The sequence below is a fragment of the Monodelphis domestica genome, chromosome 4 (assembly GCF_027887165.1).
Source record: "Monodelphis domestica isolate mMonDom1 chromosome 4, mMonDom1.pri, whole genome shotgun sequence".
NCBI lineage: Eukaryota > Metazoa > Chordata > Mammalia > Didelphimorphia > Didelphidae > Monodelphis > Monodelphis domestica.
Window position 1 is genome coordinate 69,607,838 of NC_077230.1, and position 16,990 is coordinate 69,624,827.

A 16,990-nucleotide genomic window follows, 5' to 3' on the forward strand; every position below is an offset into this window, starting at 1 on the left:
ACAGAATGTAAACTCCTTGATGCCAGAGACATTTAATTTTTTGTCTTTGTATAACTAATACCCTTCGTGCAAAGTATCTGACACATAGAAGTCCATTATTTGGGGTAACTAGGTGGCTCTATGGATAGAAAGCCAGGCCTAGAGGAGGGAGCTCCTGGGTTCAAATCTGGCCTGACACTTTTTAGCTGTGAGACCCCAGACAAATCATTTAACCCCCATTGCCCAGCCCTTACTGCTTTTCTGCCTTGGAACCAAATACACAATATTGATGCTAAGATGAAAGGTAAGGATTTAAAAAAAAAAGACCTACACTTGAATACAAGCTCAGTTATTTACTATCTGTTCAACCTTAGGTAAACTGATTAAGCTTTCTGAATCTGTTAAGTCATCTGTAGGACAAGAAATTTGGACTAGAGAGGTGATAGCCTTGCTGATGATGTCCTGACTTAGAAACCATCAATTACGTTCTAAAGTATTTTTATCAATTTTGTTAGTATTTCTCAATTATATTTTAATCTGGTTCCTGCCCCCTGGGGGCTGCTGGCAGGCCCTTTGTGGGACACCTCTGAACTGGATCATCCTAAAATCCTTTCCTTAAGTCTAAGTCTAGTCTATCACCCTTTCCATGGAGAGGACAGGACTGAGGGCCAGGCCTGAGGTGAACTCCCTGGGCGGAGATTCTCACCTAAAGCAGCTCAGCCCTCACACCTGGAAACTGACTACACCCTTGATGTCCTGGTCAAACAGTGCAAGCCAGGCAGAACTGCTCCTACAATGGTGGCATGTGACAGACTACCACCATTCCTTGAGGACACAGCTAGGCTTGGCCAGGATTCTTTGTTTTTCTCCCCAGAACATCCTCGATGCTATCCTTCAATGTTTGGCTGTTTTGTCCAACCAGAAGACTATTTCTTGTCTTCCCAGGACTGTGGTTTTCTCTTCATTGAAATTTTATATGTTTTATTGAGTTCTGTTTTGTTTGGCTCAGACATGTGATTTCATCACAATAAGGAAACTCTATCAGGGTAATCTGTAGCTTCTGCCATTTGCCTGAGGTTAAGAATGGAACTGAGGTGGGTCACACTAGAACCCAGGTCTGCCTGAACTCAAGGCCAACTTTCAATCTACCATACCACACTGCCTTTCTAGTACTATTATGGCATTTTAAATCTTGTTCTCTGATATAACTTTTAATTCCCATAATGGTTTTTTGGTCCATCTCTTAGTATAACCAGATTACTTCACTGTGCTTTGGTTAAAGAAAAAAAAACAAGTCAATTAACATTTATGGAATTTCAGAGAAGGCAAGGATGTCAAGCTTCATTATTTTCACCTGAATGGAGATAAGGTGCTGTGGGATCTTTCAGAGAGAATAATCCCTTGAAGCAAATGTAAAACATTATCATAATGCGCCTGAGGCAAGTCCTAGCTCTACCACTGAATTGCTGTAAGACCCTGGGCAAGTCACTTGACTTGTCTTTGTGCATTATCATCTACTGATGTACCCTCATGTGGCTTTGAAGTCCAAAGACTGAGGCGCACAGTTTGTGGCACATGGGGCATGGGACTCCAGTTGTTATGGGAGGTGTGGCTGTGGCCTTGTGTCGGCGTTCACGCGCAGCGACAAGACGTCGACGTCATTCATCTTCAAAAGCAATGGCGGCATGGTGAATGTGGGTTCGCCAGATGCTTCTGACAGAGGCAGCGAGTTCTAGTTGCTTTGGTGTGATGCCAGCCCACTTCAAGTTTGACTTTAGCTGATCCTTGAATCTTTTCTTTGGTCGACCTTGTTTCCTGAGTTCAGTTGACAGTTCACCATAAAATACCTGTCTTGGTATTCGCTGTGGGTCCATGCGGATGACGTGTCCAGACCATTGTAGCTGGGTTTTGAGGACCAGGACTTCGATGCTGGTGGAGTTGGCTCTGTCGAGGACTTCCTGATCGGTGATTCGGTCCTGCCATCGGATCCTCAATTACTCCAGCTGTTTCATGTGCTCCCGGTACAGTGTCCATGTCTCGCACCTGTACAGGAGCAAGCTGAGGACCACTGCGTTGTACACTTTGAGCTTCATCGCAGTGCTTACACCACTGTGTTGGAGGACTTTGCAGTGCAGCCGCCCAAGTGCCTGGCTGGCCTTTTGGATCCTGGCATTGATCTCATGGTCTAGGGACCCATCATTGGTGATGGTGCTGCCCAGGTACTTGAAAGTGTTGACGTTAGAAAGCTGCGTGCCGTCGATTGTAATGCATGGCTGGCTTGTTGGCCTCCCTGGTGCAGGTTGGAACAGCACCTCTGTTTTGCTGAGGCTGATAGTCAGGCCAAACAGTTTTGTTGCAGTGGAGAACCTGTCCACAATGGTTTGATGATTTTCTTGGTGGGCCATGAGAGCACAGTCATCTGCGAAGAGAGCTTCCAGGATGAGTCTCTCTGTTGTCTTTGTTTTTGCAGTCAGACAGAGAAGGTCGAATAGTGAGCCATCCAGTGGGTATTTGATGTAGACACCCAGGTCTAGATCTATCACAGCATGTCGTAATACTTGGGTAAAGCATAGGTTGAATAGTACTAAAGCGAGGACACAGCCTTGTTTCACGCCACTGGAGATGTTGAAGTGATTGGAAGTCTCTCCACCAGATAGGACTTCCCCTGTCATGTTGATATGAAAGAGCTGGATCAGTATGATGAATTTTGCTGGGCAACCGAGCCTGCTAAGGATCACCCACAATGCGTCCCTGTTCACTGTGTTGAACGCCTTTGTCAGGTCTGTGAAGACAATGTAGAGACTCAGGTTCTGCTCAAGGCATTTTTCCTGCATTTGCCTCACCATGAAGACCATGTCAATGGTGCTGTGATCTGGTCGGAAGCCACATTGTGATTCAGGCAGGTTCTGCTCTGAAACAGATGACAGGAGTCTGTTGAGTATAATATGGGTGAGGATCTTTCCAGCAGTGGAGAGTAGTGAGATACCTCTGTAGTTGTCACAGGCTGCTTGTGTGCCTTTGTTCTGGTATAGGGCTACAATGGAGGCATCTCTGAGTTCTGGGGGCATGTCTTTCTTTTCCCATATGCTGGTCAGCACTATGTGGAATGCCTGGAGTGCCTTTTCATTTAAGGCCTTGTACACCTTGGTTGGGATCCCGTCTTTACTGGGTGCCTTGCCTGCACTCATTTGTTTAATGGCTTTTTGGACTTCCTCTATTGAAGAGGGACATCCAGTTGTTCAATGGTGCGGTTTTGGGGAATCTGGTCAAGGGCGCTTTGGTCGACTGAAGAGGGTCGGTTGAGAAGCTGACTGAATTATTCTTTCCACCTGTTGCTGATGCCTTTTTTATCTTTTATGAGAGTGTCACCATCAGAGGATAGCAAGGGAGTTGTGGTGAGTTTTAATGGCCCATAGATAGTCTTGAGGGCACTAAAAAATTGTTTGTAGTTTTTCGTATCAGCAAAGAGCTGGATTTCTTCTGCCTTTTTTTCTACCATTGGTCTTGCATTTTCCTGATCTCACACTGCGCTGTGGCTTGGAGAGACTTGAATCTGTTCTTTTTAGGAGCAGAGTTTGGGTTATTTTGCCACTCCATAAAGGCTTTTATTCTTTTTGCTCAATAGGTCTTCAATAGCAGTGTTGTTCTCCTCGAAACAGTCCTTGTGGTTGTGTTGTTTGGGGCCTAGGACTGCCTTTGATGTTTCCTTCACTGCGTCTCTGAACTGGTTCCATTTCTTGGTTGAGCTTCCAGTGAGTGGTCCCTTGGTAGACAGCTTATCGTCTAGGGAGGACTGGAATGTTTGCAAATAAGATGGATCTCTAAGATGACTCACATTGTAAACTGCGCAAACTGTCTGGGCGCATTTTGGATGGCGAGGCACAATGCGCATTTGAAGAGTCACTCTAACCAATAGGTGGCCTGTGCAGCATTCAGCTCCTCTCATGGCTCTAGTGATCTGTACATCCTGGATGTCTCGCCAGCGTACAATGATGTAGTCAATGAGATGTCACTGTTTTGATCTTGGGTGCATCCACGTTGTTTTATATTTGTTCGCCATTCTGAACACAGTTTTTGTGATGGTGAGTTCGAACTCTGAGCATTTTCTGAGTAGTAGTAGGCCGTTGTTGTTCATTTTGCCCATGCCATGTTTGCCGAGCACTCCTTTCCATCTTTCATGGTCCTGGCCAACATGGGCGTTGAAGTCTCTCAGTAGTATCAGCTTGTCATTGGTGGGCACTGAGTGCAGGACGGAAGTTAGGTCAGAGTAGAACTGATCGATGGTCTCCTCTGTGCTGGTCAGTGTTGGGGTATATGCGCTGATGATTGTGGAATACCGGTCTTTGCTGAGAGATAAATGGATCTTCATGAGCCTCTCACTGATGCCCACAGGCAAGTCTGGCAGCTGCTTGAGCAAACTGGTCTTGATAGCCAGGCCAACACTGTGGATTCTGTCTTCATTTGAGGCTCTACCTTTCCAGAAGAAGGTGTATCCAGTGGTGGGTTCGCTGAGTAATCCCTCTTCTGGTAAACATGTTTCGCTTAGGGCTGCGATGTCGATGTTATATCGCACCAGTTCTTTACCGATTAGAGTTGTTCTTCTCTCAGGTCTTGGGGTATTCTCTCCGTCAAGTAATGTTCTGATGTTCCATGCTCCTAGTAGGAGTTTCTTTGTGTTTTTTTTTTTAATTTGGTTTCGACCGCTTAAAGGGATGACCCGCCAGCCGCAGTGTGCTGACTGGGTGTTTATAGGGCAGGCAATGTTTGGGACACCTTTTCTAGCCCCCTCGCTTGATTAGGGTGAGCAGTGCTGTCCTAGAGAGGGCTGCTCAGTTGCCCAGGATGCTGCCGAACATCCCTGATGCCCTACAGAGCCGAGCGACCACTGGTCCATGGGCTGCCTACATGCAGGATCATGACTACAACTGCCAGTGGTTACCTCTACCTGTCGAGTCACCACTCCCCCATCGCCGCAGGTCTTGAAGAGGGTGGACAGGGTTAGGATAGATGAGTGTGCACAAAGATACTTGTGTGTGAAGGAGATTTAAGTGGAAAAATCGATGCACAGAGACAGTGCAGAAAACAGCTGACAGACCCCTGGGATGTCCTAGGTGAAACTTAAGCTACCATTGATACAGATGAGATGCAGGAAAGTGATATAAAACCATCCATATATTTCCCTGGAGAGGTGGATCTTGCTGGTCACTTCCTATGAGCAGGCCTGGTCGCCGGTTCGATTCTGGAACTCAAGCCTGGAGGAGCTCCCTCAAACAGCTTCCTTGAGATGGTCACGTGGTGAGTGCTAATACTGACTCCCTTTTCCCTTGGCTCTCAGGGAGGCCCCCTTGGCCAAGGCCTTGAACTCCTGCCTGACTCAGCCTGAGCTGTAGCAGTTTAAATTAATTCTTTTCCTCTCTCTTTCTTAATTTCTTCCTCTATATTAATTAAAATCACCATAAATTTCCAGCTGACTTGGGTATTATATTTGGGATTTTTTTCCCTGGTGACCAATTAATTTACATTTTAAGTCACAACTATAAAATTATCTTTACAAGGTAAGGGTTTAAAAATTAATTAATTAAATTAAATAAAACATATACAGATAAGCAAATGCCAAGAAAGCACTAAAGATTTGGGTCATTGGGAAAGGCTTTGGGTAGGGGGGAGCACCTGAGCTCAACCCTGAATGAAGCTGGACCTTTTAAAGGATGGGCATGGAAATGGGATGTGGCATGTCAAATTCAGGGAATAAACTAGAAGACCAGTTTGGCTGGCATGCAGAATTTCTAGAGTAAGATGAAATCGATCTGAAAAGGCAGACAAGTGTGGAGGGCTTTCAGGGTCAGGCTGAAAAGCTTCCATTCTACCCTCCCCCCAGTAAGAAGTTGTGTGGCCCAGGCACACAGGGCAGCCCTGCTATTCACTGATCTCTGGTGAACCATGGCTCCCCCAAGATCAGCCACCAGGCAGCTCAGCTTGCCTCCAAGACAGAACCATCCCCAGTGGGAGCATTCACACCATGCAGACTCAGTCATTGTCCTGAGGGCTCAATTTCACAGCTGCACAGGCCTAATCATTAGGAAGATTTTCATGGCACTGAACCCAAGTTCAGTTACTTCTCTGTGGCTTACTCACCTTATTCTAGGTTAACCTTCCACAGGTCAGCCCTTTACCTTCTCTTTTTTAAATCCTTACCTTCTGCCTTAAGATCAATACTTAGTATTGATTTCAAAGCAGAAGAGCAGTAGGGACTAGACAATGAGGGTTAAGTGACTTGTCCAGGGTCACACAGCTAGGAAGAGGCTGAGGCCAGATTTGAACCCATAATTTCCTATCTCTGGGCCTGGCTTCCCCCTGCCCTTCACATTAAGAAAAATTAATACATCCACACCTCTTCCAGTCTTCTCTTATCCAGGGTAAATATCCCCAATTCACTGAATTGATCCTCACATAGCATAAACTTGAGGCTCTTTTCCATTCTCACTACCTTTCTCTAGATGCCTCCAACTTATCAATACCCTTCTTTAAAATGTGACACTTCAAAGTTAAAACAATTCTCTAAATGTGATCTGGCCAGAGAGGGGTTGTTATTCAGTTGTTTCAGTCATTTCTGACTCTTCATGACCCCATTTGGGGTTTTCTTGATAAAGATACTGGAGGAATTTATCATTTCCTTCTCCCTCTCATTTTTAGATGGAGAAACTGAGGCAAACAGAGTTAACTGACTTGCCCAGGGTCACACACCTAGTCTGATTGGATTTACATTCAGGTCTTCCTGACTCCAGGCCTGAGCTCCATCTACTGTACCACCTCACTGCTCACCTGATGAATAACAAAATAGTAAAAATTACTTACATCATCACAGGACTTTTATAAACCGCTGACTAATTATATTTTTTCCACTTGTCACTATGAATTTATTATGAACCTAATTGGGCATTGCATTTATCTCCATTAAAAGTCATCTTGGTAGATTCAATCCAATACTTTAGGTTTTCAAGATTTCTTTGAATCTTGACTTTTTCTTATAGATCTCTTTCATATGTTATCTAAGTTTTTTGCTAAAGAATTTATAAAAATTAAAAGTACCAGGTCAACCACACATCCCTAGCTTCCTCTCCTAGAAACCTGTTCAAAATAATAACAAACTACTACCGATGACTTTTTGGGGGACTAATCATTCAACTTGTTTTATGTACATCTAACTGCATTTTTAGCTTCTATCTCTCCAGATTTTTCACAATAGTAGTATGAGAGTCTGTGAAATGCTTTGCTAAAATCTAGGAAAACAACATCTATTGGCATTTCTCTGGTCTTTTATCTTAACAACTTCATAATAAAAAGAAATAAAGCCTAGTTTGTCATGACCAGTTTGGGCTGAAGTCATCTTGTGCCAACTCTTGTGTTCTTTGTGTTAATCACCTTTTCTAGATGCTCACTATATTTTTAATAACACATTCTAACACTTTGCTAGGTGTTGGAGTTGAGTTCATTGGCCTCTAACTGGTGGTTTCTATTCTCTTCCTTCAATGAAAATAAAGACATCTAACCTTCTCCAATTCTATGATTTCTCCATTGTTCTCCATGATCTTACAGGCATCACTGACAAGGGCTCCACAAACACAGTTGCCAGTTTTTTAAGTACCATGGAAAATGCTCAGTTGGACCTGCTCACCTGAACTCATCAAAGGCATCCAGGTGCTATATATCTCCTTAGTGGAACTCCAGAGTTACAGAACCTGGGCTCAAATTCTGTCTCTACTTTGTTATCTGTGTGACCTAGACTAAGTCATTTCATGTCTTTGGGGCTCAATTTCCACAACTGTAAAAGGAAGAGGTTATAATAGATAGAACTCTTTAGTTCCCCCCGCCCCTTCCAGCTCTGGAATTTATCCAATGAGTCTATAAATCCTCTATTACCCATTTTTGACTTGTTCATTCTCTTTGCCAAACAGAGAAAAGACTTAAGCAATGTTTTCTTTCTGGAGCCATTTATCATGATCCTAATTAGCCCATAAAGAGATCCTATTCATTTTTTGATCTTTCTCTTTCTCTCCATCTAAGTTAAAAAAAAAAAGCCACAGTTTTTCTCCTTAGAATATTCTTTTGCCTGATTAAATAAATAAAATAAAATTTTCTCTCTTCTTATATCTGACACCTCAGGTCAAATCTTTATCACCTGAACTTTTTTTAGCCAAATAGATTCTCTTTTGATTTCCAGAAATTAATTGGATTATGAACTACTATGCACATTTCTTAAAGTATAACTTTTTTTTTTAAATCAGGAGACCAGATGAGAAGTTAAAAGAATAGTTTCCTTATCCAAATCTTTTTTAAGCCCCAATTCAGCCTTTCTGCTGTCTTCACTCTTTTTATTTAAATTGAGACTCTAACTTTAAAAAGGCAGAAGAAAGGTTTTATGTATCCTCCTTCTTTAGTTCAATATTTTCCTTACTTTGATCACATATACTCAGATCAAAAGAATGTCAGAAATCAACTACCAAAGCAATTGGCTACAATTGATTATAGGAATTTATCCTTTTTACAATGAGATTTTATGAATATATACATATTATTTATGTGTATAAATTACACATACATACACATACAAATATACATACATATGGATAATAGAAATATTTGAATATCAGCATAATTTATTTTAATCTGCAAGTTTTATTGAATTGGAATAACAGATTACTTTGAGAAACATAATGCTGACTGTATCCCAAATTTGCCTCAGTGTACCAGCTCAATTTGGCCCTGTTTTAGAACAGTTCAATAACAATAAAGTCCACATAAATGCTCTGGCTCAAACTGAAATTTCATTTACTGTTTCTTTCCTTATCCTGCCTCTCCCCACCCCTCAAACTAATGACTAATGTTCTCATTTTGCTGCAATGGCACCAGAAGCTTCAAAACCCCCAGAAAAAGGCAGTGAGGTGAGGTCAGACTTGGAGAAGAGAATGATGGTCAGATGAAGAAAAATGTTTCTGAGATATCTAGCATCAACCCTGCCAGAAGCAAATGTAGATTTTATAAGTGACACAAAGTCATTATCTCTGCATTTCTCTTTCTGCTGATTCGATTCAAACCAGGACACAATTTTCCAGAGAAACAGATCAGATTTACAGCAAATACAAAGATTGCATCTTTTATTTATAAGGTAAAAATTCTACCCAAATACTCATTATCTTCAGTATTAAAATTGTGTGGCCTACACTACAGACATCAAGTATCAGTCACACATTGCACATGCTTGGTTGTTTCTTGCCCAGAGGGCTGATCACCTGGCAGCTATTTGCAGAGACCATTCATTCAGCTCCCCATTACCTAGCTCAATTTGGATATTCAAATCTTAAAGCTCTGCTGACAAAGTAAGATGCATGGATCAAGCAAGGTAGAAACTCTTTCCTCTCTTCTTTCAGAGACAGATATGCAAAGCACTTGCAAACTGTAAAGCATTATATAAAAGTTAGCTATGATTATTAATATTATTCTTGCCTTCAACTCTCCTTAATAGGCCTTCCACCAATCTTAAGATAACCCCTTCATCCCCATTTCTAGGTGTGTCCTTTACTTTACTCATAAGACATATTCAATCGATCAACTAATAAACATTTATTAGGTGCCTATTATGAGCTAGAAGGCTGAGGATAAAAAGAACATGATGAATGGGAAGAAAGGCTATAAGTCTGTCTAGTGAGAAGTACTTTTAAAAATATGAACTGACTTTTTTGTTCTTTGAAACATCATAAAGAAAATTTTTAGGGAAGTAAGTAAGAAGAAAATTATTTAGAGTGGTAAGTACACAGAGATCTTTCCTTAGGATGGTAACTTGCTAATAGAGGAGTGGCTAAATGTCTAAGATGGCAGGGAAAGCTCTAGAGAAAAATCATATTTGCTAATGCAAATCAGAAATTTCTATTCAATTTATGGTCTTAGTCTGGAGCTAAGAGGCTTGACAAAAGAAAGTCACACAGGCAGTATGGGACTTGAACCCTGAATTCCTGAGTCCAAAGCTAGTTCTTCCTATACACTATGCCCCATGGCTCTTGCCTAGAAAGATTAAAAAAATGATATATAAAAAGCAGTGAGACTTAGTTGCAAAAAAGGGGGGCAGATACTTGGAGAAAGTAGCTATAAGTTAAGATCAAGTCTGCGTGTGACATTATGATGTATGGACAGAATAATGAAAATTTTAATGAGTTGAATTTTTTTTTTAAATTAAGTTTCCAGGGAGCTTTCAAAGCTTAGTTATTTCTGAGGACTTCCTTTTTATAAAAATGACAAGGGAAAAGATCATGTAGAAAACCTTACCTATTTTTTCTTATCTTCTGTTCTTAATGGGAAAAGGCCAACATGTAGGTGCTGTGTTTATTCTAGAGTTTTATTTATTCCTATGTTTTTAATTTATTAAAATATTTCCCAACCCTGTATCTGCTGCCTTGCCTGGTTTTCTTTGGGGCAAGATGCCCCTCCCAGGATGAGCTCATCACTATGCTGTTCACTCAAGCCTTCACTTTCACTGACACCCCCTCTATCAGCTTCTCCTCCTCCTCTCTCTTTGGAGGGCCACAGGGCCCAGTCATTATCTAACTCTTCCCAATGTCTTCCTTTATAGAGGTCAGAAACTGGACTTTCACCTCACTTCCCTTTGCATTTGCTGCCCTGCCTGGTTTTAAAACTCCAGAACAAAATGGTCCTGCTCTGGGTACTCCCTCATGTCCTATCCCTCCCTCCCATCCCCACTTTCTTCCTCATTTTGTGCATGTGTCTCCCCCTTAAGATAATTCCTTAAGAGCAGGACTAGATTTTTTTTAAATTAATTATATCCCCCAGTCCTTGGCACCATAGTAAGCATTTAAATAAATATTTATTTAATGGATTCAAATGGATTATGTAGCTTCAAATATTCAGGACAATCAAACATGTGAATAAAAAAAGGTTGTACAGTGGTGAATTATTGCTTCTTAATGTTTTTTGTATTTCAAGTCATGAATTCCCAAGTTTGGTAAGTAAAATTAGTTTGTCTCTTTTCTTCTCTCTTCTTTGTACCCTCTCTTCCCAAACCCTACCCCAAACTGAATGATCATTTCTCTTCCTATATTTCTGCTTTATTTTACTTTCTGTTTCACTTCTGAAAGGTAGGTAAAATAAAGGAAAAGGTTTCAAAATGACAACTTCAAGTAATAATAAAAAATCAATTTTTACCCTTTAAGTTCTCAAGGATAGGAGTATAATATGTGTTCTTTATGCCACTATCCTGTTGTATACTTCCTAGGGTCAATGAAGTCCCTTGCCAATATAACTTCTGCACAGTTGATGTTTTGCATATAAAGAAGCACTGGGAGAGAAGTCTTTTTTGAGTAGAATTTAAGTGGAATGCCAGGCCTGAAGGCAGGAAGACTCATCTTCCTAAGTTCAAATCTGAACTCAGATACTTCTTAACTGTGTTGCCTTGGGCTTATTTTGGCTTGCTTTCTTCATCTGTAAAATAAACTGGATTAGGAAATGGCAAGCCACCCTAATATCTTTTTCAAGAAAACCCCAAATGGGGTCACAAAGAGTTGGACACTCCTGAAACAACCTAATAACAACAACAATAAAAGTGAAACTTATCTATATGTATCAAACTTTGTGTTTCATTTTGTCCAATTTTGAGGGAAGTTCTCTTAAAAGGTATTACCTATTTCCTGGTTTCTTAAATTGAGTATATTAGACATAACTACCTTTCTAATAAGTCTATTAATTATCCTATGCCCCAATCAAATATTGACTTTGGAGGCTATTACTTTATTCTATATGGCTGCAGACTAATGTGCTTTCATAGTTCTCCTGTTTTTCTCCTTGCGATACTTTTCTATTATTCAATCAGTGACAGCTATCATTTCTTCCCATTTTCAGTATTAGCCATTTGATGTCAAATGGGCTACTTTTTGTAGCTCTTGCAGGTAAAGGGAAATTTCTTTTGAGGCTTTGAAGTATTGGCACAGATCACCTTAATGAGTGAATTAATGTTCACCCAATGAAAAAAGTAAGAAGCACACAGTGGGGGTACCAACCTGAGAGGAGGCTGAGCCTGGGGGATCAGGAGTTTTGAGCTATGCAAGGGATGAAGCTGCTTGGCTGTCCACCCTATTGTCTGGCACCAATACAATGAGCAAAGGGTCACTAGGCTGCCTAAGGAGGGGCAAACTACCCCAGGGTGGACTGAAGGTCAGAGCTCCCAGGCCAATCACCATCCAGTGATTAGCCTATAAGTAGCCACTGCACTTCCTCATTAAGTGTCTTGGGAGACACAGTCTTGAAAAATAATTATGTATGGGTGTATATATAAAGACACATCAACACAAATCAGACCTAGTTTGAATGTCAATATCATTACTTACTGAATCCGGTGTCCTTCCAATACTGGACCAAATAAAGTCCCATGATTTTAAGTAGGTGGTTATATTCTTTGATATCGAGGAATCCTTGTTTATTATGCGATGGTTCCATCACTTCCAAAGGTATATTAACAATTCCAACCACACCAGCACCAAGCCTAGAAAAAGAAACACATGAGTACAATCTTGTGAAATTTAGCTAATGAAAAGATTCTCACACTAATAATTTTCCACCTAAATGGTCCACTAGCAAGCAGAACAGTATTCTTCATGTCCTTAATCTAGGCTCCCAACAAAACTTGAGAAAAATTCATTTTGCAACTGAATTCCTTAATGGAGCTCTGTTAAAATGTCCACAGACAACCAAAAAATTAATATACAATCACTTTAAAAACATACCACCCTGAGATTCATGGAACAATCGTCCTTTTAAAAAATAATTGTAAATTATTTTTCCACGGAAAATAAAATTCCACATGGGGGAAGGACTTTCAAAATTGAAAACTAAGGTTATCATTTCCCCACAAGTACTTATAACTCTACTAGGCATGTTTTTATATAGGATTGTATATTACACATACATATTTTAATTATATATGTCCATATCTATTTAATAGTCTCCTATAATATTTATATTTCCCCCTATGGAATGTAGGTTCCTTGATGGGTAAGGTCTATTTCATTTATTTCCAGTGCTTAGTGGTACTTGGCACATAGTAGGCACTTAATAAATGTTTGTTGATTAGATTAAAACTGCAAGAATTCAAGAGTTATGAGAAAGGCCCAGAGTTAACTTTAGAATCCTATGAGTTAGGGGAGTCCTTCTAAAAGAAGCATTAGCAGCAAACAAAAAGAAGAATTGGCATAGGAAAATCACAATGTTCTTTCAGTAATTCAAAAGGAAAAGGAGTGAGATGGGCTTTTTCTAACAGTACAGTAAAATAGGAAATATAAAAGCAACAGCAAGCTGTTCATTAGGAACAAGTGGAGAAGAGTCTGTTGTTCTCCCTTGGCCCCTCAGGAGACTCCCATAACTCCTGTCAATATAACGTTAGGCAGATTTATGTTTGTGCATTGACAGGAAAGGTGAATAGATCTTTCGAGGGCGGTGAACAGCGAATAAGACACCTGCTTCAATTATGAGGAATAACTCATCTAATTCCACTGACAGTCTCTTCCTTGAACACCCTTGTTCTCCACTCCCTCCCCTCAATTGTCTGAAAACTAAACCATACTCACAGAGACCCGGGTTTTGATTGTGGCCCCACTTTCTCATGCATTTTTATCAGGCGGCAATTACTGTAAATGAACATTCCATCTTGGCTTCTGTTTTCTATGTTCACTCCAAAGATTAGATAAAGCTTCTTCGGTTTTTTCAGTTCTCTAGAGTTATATTTTCAAAGATATATTTTTTAAAAAAAATATGTAGCCATTCCTGTTTACTTGAAGTCATTTATTAACTTTTCTAAAACAACAACAATCTTCTTCAACAAAGCAATGTACCAAAAACTACTGGATTTTGCAAAAAATTATTGGGCCTCTAGGTGGCACAGTGGCTAGAGTGCTGGGTCTGGAGGCAGGAAGACTCATCTTCCTAAATTCAAATTCAGACTCAGACACTTCCTAGCTGTGTGACCCTGAGCAAGTCACTCAACCCTGTTTGCCTCCGTTTCCTTATCTGCAAAATGAGCTGGAAAAGGAAACGGCACACCACTCCAATTATCTCTGCCAAGAAAAAACCCCAAGGGCCAATGAAAAGTCAGATACAATTGAAGACAACTGAACAAGTTGGTATACTCAGCATCCTTGAAGCAGCACTCTGCTCAAGACAATGTTCCAAGGCAAATCCAAAAGACCTATGATGAAATATGCTATCCAGTGCCTGAAAGAGAACTGATGAACTCTGAGTGCAGATTGAGGCATAATTTTCTTTATTTTTCCTTGTATGTATGTGTATGTGTGTTCTTTTATGCAACAGAAATGTGCATGGCTTTATATGTATATAATTGATACCATAATTGCCTTCTCAAAGGATGGGAGAGAGACAATTTGGGACTCAAAATTTTAAAAAATGAATGTTTAAAAATGTCTACATGTAATTGATAAATATTTAATAAAATAAATTAAAAAAAATTTTAAACATAGCTAGTTAGCTTGATAAGTGAATAAATAGATGGACAGATGGCTAGACAGACAGATGGAAAGACTGATTTTAAAATGGAAGAAACCTTGAAGGACCATGAACCAACTGCCTTCTTTCACAGGTAAGGAAACTGAGTTTGAGAGAGGTTAAATGAGTTCCTCAAGGTAAATAAAAGCAAAAGCATTCAGTGAGTCGAAAGAATCATATTCTCAAGATCTACAAGAGTTCTAAAACACTAACTTATTCTTGTAAGTATTCACATACAAGAATGGAGTAATAATTAGCTTACTAAGTAATTCAGAAAGAATCACAGAAATAATTTCTGACCTAAAAGTTTCCACTGGTTATCAGCCAGATTTTTGACTCCAACCAATTCTCTGTCTCTATCTCTCTGCCTTCTATGTGTTACACTAAAGATCAAATTGAAATTCTCACTGCAGAGGGCAACTAGGTGGCTCAATGGATTGAGAGCCAGGCCTGAAGACATGAGCTCCTGGGTTCAAATATGATCTCAAACATTTCCCAGCTGTGTGACCCTAAGCAAATCCAATTCCCATTGCCTAGCCCTTACTGGTCCCTGAACTTTGGATCCAATATTGATTCTAAGATGGATGGTAAGGGTTTGTTGTTGTTTTTTAAGTAGCCATATATTATTACAACAGTATTCTATAATTAATAGGATTGATTGGAAACCGTCAAGTGTTTCTCTCAGGGACCTAGTACGCAAAGGACTCCTTGGGATATTGTAGAAAGAATTTATGCATGAAGCCAGAGCCTGGGTGCTGTATTGGATGACCTCTGAGTTCCTTTTCAGCCCAGGAGACTTGGAAAAAAGGATAGGGGTTGATCTGTATTTGCAACAGACTGCTTTTTTAATGTATACACTTACTGAGTTTTAGGTATAATGACCACATTTTCAGCATTCAGTGATTTGGTTCAGATTCTTCCACAAGCCAAGAGTAGAGACCAATTAAATAACTAACAAAGAACACAACACTGCTTGGAAAGACATGCTTATTCTAGAGTTGACCAGTATGCAAAATGTCTACAGAAATTATTATGAGTTTATAACTTGCCTTCAAAATGAAAATGCATTTTGCTTTTGAAACAAATTCAAGCCAGCTGGCATTTTCAGATATAATGGTACTGTATTTTAATAAAATAAAGGTTACGCCATCTATTATACCCTGCATTAAGACCACAAATAGTCATCATCAACATTTTTCTTTCACATTTATCAAAATGAAGACTTTAAAGGCCTCTCGCTTTCAAGAAAAATTTGTGTGGCATTTATTCAATATTTATTTCCTTGCATGTGTGACTTACTACATTAGTCTATTTCTGAATCTCAGTTTTACAGAAAGCAACAATTGTATCCCATTGTTTGTTTGGTTCATAAAAGTGTAATTGAAATTCAATGATTCTTATGTTTAATCAGTGGAGCTTCTCCACAATATCTTATGTTTCAAAGTTTCCTTTTGTTTAAATAACATCGCGCAATCATTACTAGATATCCTATAAGCTACTGATCAGATCTAATTTGAAGATGCAAATACTTTGCCTAATTTAGTACAGGTTAGTTCTTTCTGTTTGGGGGTGTGGCACCTTCTTAAACCTTGCTCTCTCTATCTATCTATCTATCTATCTATCTATCTATCTATCTATCTATCTATCTATCTGTCTGTCTGTATTTGTCTATCTATCTATCTATCTGTCTATCTATCTATCTATCTATCTATCTATCTATCTATCTATCTATCTATCTATCTATCTGTCTGTCTGTCTGTCTGTCTGTCTGTCTATCTGTCTATATCTATCACCTGTCTATCCTCTATCTAGTTCTTGGCACAGTGTCTTCCACATTATAGGTTCAATATATGCTGTTTGGTTAAGACTGCAAGGTTCTGGAAGAGACTGTATTTTTTAAGTACTATAGAAAAATATATTTTAGTGGTACTAAAACATCCAGGAATAGCTAGGTGGTACAATGCAAAGAGTCAGGCCTGGAGTCAGGAAGACCTAGCCGGGTGATGCTGGACAAGTCATTTCAATCCACTAGCCTCAGTTTCCTCACCTGTCAAAAGGACTAGAGAAGGAAATGGCAAACCATTCCAGTATCTTTACCAAGAAAATCCCAAATGGAGCTACAAAGAATCAGACACAGCTCAAAATGACTTAACAACAATAAAATATCAAAGATAAACATGAGCAATGCACTGATTCGGCGGTAGAAAGCTAAATATACAGACATGATTGTGTTGACCAGACCGCCAGACACTGACTGAATCGATAACTTTTTACCCATTCAGAGACAGCAGGTGGTGCAGCGAACAGAGTGCTATGCCTGGAGTCAGCAAGACCTGAATTCAAATGTGATTTCAGACACTTATTAGCTGTGTGACCCTAGGTAAGTCACTTACCCTCTGTGTCAGCTCCTGTTTCCTCAAAAGCACCTACCTCCCAGGGTTGTTGTGAGGAT

General features: G+C 39.9%; 1 protein-coding gene across 2 annotated transcripts in view; it reads right to left on the reverse strand.

The window, feature by feature from the left end:
- The window catches only part of MORC1 (MORC family CW-type zinc finger 1), a 244,080-nt gene that overhangs the window by 126,244 nt on the left and 100,846 nt on the right, over positions 1–16,990 (reverse strand). For both annotated transcript variants that reach the window (XM_056793454.1, XM_007493641.3), the window contains 2 exons: positions 13,608–13,751; positions 12,372–12,526 (listed from right to left, as the gene is read on the reverse strand). In XM_056793454.1, coding sequence (XP_056649432.1) covers positions 12,372–12,526; positions 13,608–13,751 — 299 coding nt within the window. The remainder of the gene's footprint in view (positions 1–12,371; positions 12,527–13,607; positions 13,752–16,990) is intronic.